At 59.7% G+C, this 3,312-nt stretch overlaps 1 protein-coding gene across 3 annotated transcripts in view; it reads right to left on the bottom strand.

The window, feature by feature from the left end:
- DBNDD2 (dysbindin domain containing 2) overlaps positions 1-3,312 on the bottom strand; it is a 37,477-nt gene that overhangs the window by 1,430 nt on the left and 32,735 nt on the right. Inside the window, exons 1-3 of one of the 3 annotated variants that reach the window (XM_024746819.1) lie at positions 2,711-3,043; positions 903-1,049; positions 573-710 (exon numbers count right to left, since the gene is read on the bottom strand). In XM_024746819.1, the coding sequence (XP_024602587.1) occupies positions 573-710; positions 903-1,041 (277 nt within the window). In that variant the 5' untranslated portion in view covers positions 1,042-1,049; positions 2,711-3,043. Of the gene's footprint in view, positions 1-572; positions 711-902; positions 1,050-1,192; positions 1,325-2,710; positions 3,044-3,312 lie in introns of those variants that run through there. The other 2 variants (XM_024746818.1, XM_024746820.1) reach the window with 2 other exon arrangements.

The following is a 3,312-nucleotide window of genomic DNA, read 5'->3' on the forward strand; positions in this document are numbered from 1 at the left end:
TTTTTTTGGCTCCATGCCATGTGGGAACTTAGTTTCCTGACCAGGGATCGAACCCACGCCCCTTGCATTGGAAGCTTGGAGTCTTGACCACTGGACCACCAGGGAAGTCCCTCTAACGTCCTTCTTTATAAGATGGGAATAATCCCACCCGCCCTCATAGGACATTGTAAGAACTGAGATAATACATGTAAAATAGCTTAGCACAGTATTAGAAACCTAATAAAGTGCAAAATAAATATTAAGATGACTAAAACTGCTTAAGTTGTCTAATATAAAAATCATATTTTTATGTAATTTTAATTATGTTAATTACATTAATTTCACAAATATAAAATTGACAAAGGCTAAAGGGGTTGGGCCTTCCTAGAGTTTTGGATTAGGAATCTGTAACCCAGCTTCCCTCAAGGTCAACTTCCCTGAAATCAGAACAGACAGCTGTTTCATGGGTGGAAATGCCCACTCCCAGCCCCTACATGCATACTTCCCCAGTCCAGCCCTGCAACCTCACTTCAGAGCCCTGATATCCGACTCTGGCTAACCGGTGCCCAAGTGCCCGAAGTAAAGGGGCATACCAGATGTCTGGGGGGTCGGTGGAGGATCTTCGCAAGGCAAGAACACGTCAGCTCCGTCCTGATCCCCAAGGTCGATAAGTTCCACTTGCTCAAGTGTGTCCACATTCACCTCCATGGATGAGATACTACCTATGGGGGCTGCAGATCAAGAAGGGGGCAAGTCAGGAGAAGCCAGGCCAGAGCTGACAGGATGGTCAGAGACATATGTCAGGTCTGGAGATAAGACGTTTAGAGGGCCAAGAAAACCAGGGGGGAGGTATCAAGATTCAGGACCTATAGGACTTCCTCCCTGCCCCACCCTAGTCCCTCTCCCCAGGATTCAGAACTTACGTCTGTGCGACTCGAGATGCAGGTGGGACAGGGGGAAGACAAACTCTGTCTCAGGCTGTAAAATGTCCTCAAAGAATTTCTGCCGTTCCCGGAGGCGGAGCTGCTGGCGCTCCAGGGCTGCCCGCGGATTTGGGTCCATGTCAGCTCCTGGAAGAGCAAGTACAGCTATGAAGTTGAGAGGGGATTCCGTGGGGGCCTGGGCTTGGGGAGCCCCCCTGCAGCCAGCATCCCAGCACTGGGGCCTCTGGACTTGACAACCTCCTCCCCTTTCCTAAAACAAAGTCCATTACCACAAACTTCAAGTCTCACGCAGAGGCGGGGCTGACCCTAGCTCCACAAAGGGGATGCCAGTTCCAGGCACAGCAAAAGAGGCTCCTCTGTATTCAGGGAACGCAGTCAATGGCCAAGTCTCTGCATCATGCCCTTCGGAGAGGGGTTGGAAGGGCTGGTTCAGCTCAAATGGGGGAGGCACGTTTTCCTCTCAATGGACCCAGCCTCTCCTCAGAAGGCTGGGGAAGAGGACAGAGAAAAAGGTCCCTTCCTCCAGGCTGCAGCTCTGGTTCCTGGCCATTCTTCAAAACCCAGACGAAAGCTAAAGTACCCCCTCCCCTACTCTCCCTCTCTATACACACACACACACACACACACACACACACACACACACACACACACACCCCACCACCAGCATCCCCTCCAAATCCTGCTCTTTAATCACAGACGTGACTTCTAGGCTTGGCTCTGCCCCTAAGGAAGTCAGCTTTCCAGCCTCAGTCTCCACATCTGAAAATGGCATCATCCTCCTACCTGCCTCCAGCACAAGACACAGGCGGTGAAGGTGCTCTGGTCCCCGTGCTATTTAGAGGACACCATCTCTGCTCTGCCCCCCACAGCTCTTTCTTTGAGCTCCTCTCCTCTGACACATCTCAATGTCTGCTCTCCCCACTAGGCATCGAGTAGCAATCGGAAGGGTGCAGTTCAGACCAGGCCTTCCGGCCCCCAGTGCTGAGAGCTTTCCAGAACGCCATTCACTCGGATTCGCTCCATTCCGTTCCTGAGCCCATCACCGGAGGCAAGGGACTATCAAGCTTGAGGACCAGGTCATCATCCTCCGCCTACTGCCTTCCTTCCCCACCTCATCTGCACTCGGCATATCTGAGACCCTGGCCGGCTCCTCCGGCGCTGGGGTGGGCCGCGAGAGACCCAAACCCAAGTGGGCCAGGCAGGGCCAAGGAAGTGTGGGGAGACCATGTGGCCGGGGCTGGGAGCGGAGGAGGGAGGCGCTGACGCCGATTCCTGGGAAAGGCTCTTAGCGCTGCCGCCCAGGTCACAATACTAAAAATACCCAGGGCCTCTGGGGCTGTCTGGGGGCGGGGAAGGGCGACAAAGAGGGTCGGGGTCGGGGAGCTGGAGGGGACCACGGGCTCCGGGACGCCCCCTCTCTTTCCCCCTCACCCCATCAACCTCAGGAAACTGGAGGGGCTGCCCCCTGGGGAGGTGCGGAGCTAAGCGCTGGGGAGAGGAAGGGGGTTGTTTACATAACTGAAGGTGCAGGGGAGAGGGGTGGAGAGAGCTGTAGAGATTTGGGCGGCCGGAGGCGGCCAGGGGCCCGGCCAGTGGAATGGAGCGCTCCCTCTTCGCCCTGCCCCACCCGCACTGGAGTCAGCGAGAGCGAAAGAATTCCCTAAAAGGGGACACGCCGCGACCGCGGGGGAAGAGGGGGAAGGCGGAGGGGTCCCCCGGCCGTTCCGCTCGCGCTCCGGTCCCCCCAGCCTCCCGCTGCACCTGCGCCCGCCCAGCGGAGCCCCTACCTGCCGCGCCCAGAGCCCCCGCTGACTCAGGATGTCCGCTGCGGCGCGACGGCGGTGGGGGCGTGGTACCGGGCAGCGCCGGCCGGGATGGGGCTGCGCCTCCGGGTCTCCCCCGGGACTGACTGGCCCTGGGAGCCGGGAACGAGGAAGCGGCGGGAGGCGGAAGTGGGGGAGGGGCGGCGGCGGGCACACACGCTTCTGCCGGTCGCCCGGCGGCCGCGAGGAGCCCCTGCGGGCGCGATCGTTCGCAGTTCCAGGGCGGGCAAAAAGTTCCCGGCACGCATCCCTCCTCCCCGCGACCCGTCGGGCCCCTCGGCGCTCCGCCCGGCTCCGCGCGCTCCCATACGCGGGCTCTCAGCCCCTACTCCCGGCTGCTCCCCGACTCCCGGGCAGCCCCGACGCAAGCTCCACGCGCCGGTACCCGGACTCCCCAGCACCCTCGGCCACGTTCGGCACGCTTAGACGCACACCCCTCGAGAAGGCGTATGCAGGGTCAGAGGGGCTGGGGACTCGCTGCCGCCCATCAGGGCAGGTGCACTGCGGCGGAGGCCCCCTGACCCTGGGACTCACCCCGCAGCCCCCGGTTCCCGGCTCCGGGATGG

This window comes from Neophocaena asiaeorientalis, unplaced genomic scaffold (assembly GCF_003031525.2).
Source record: "Neophocaena asiaeorientalis asiaeorientalis breed wild unplaced genomic scaffold, Neophocaena_asiaeorientalis_V1.1 scaffold132, whole genome shotgun sequence".
NCBI classification, from domain to species: Eukaryota; Metazoa; Chordata; class Mammalia; order Artiodactyla; family Phocoenidae; genus Neophocaena; species Neophocaena asiaeorientalis.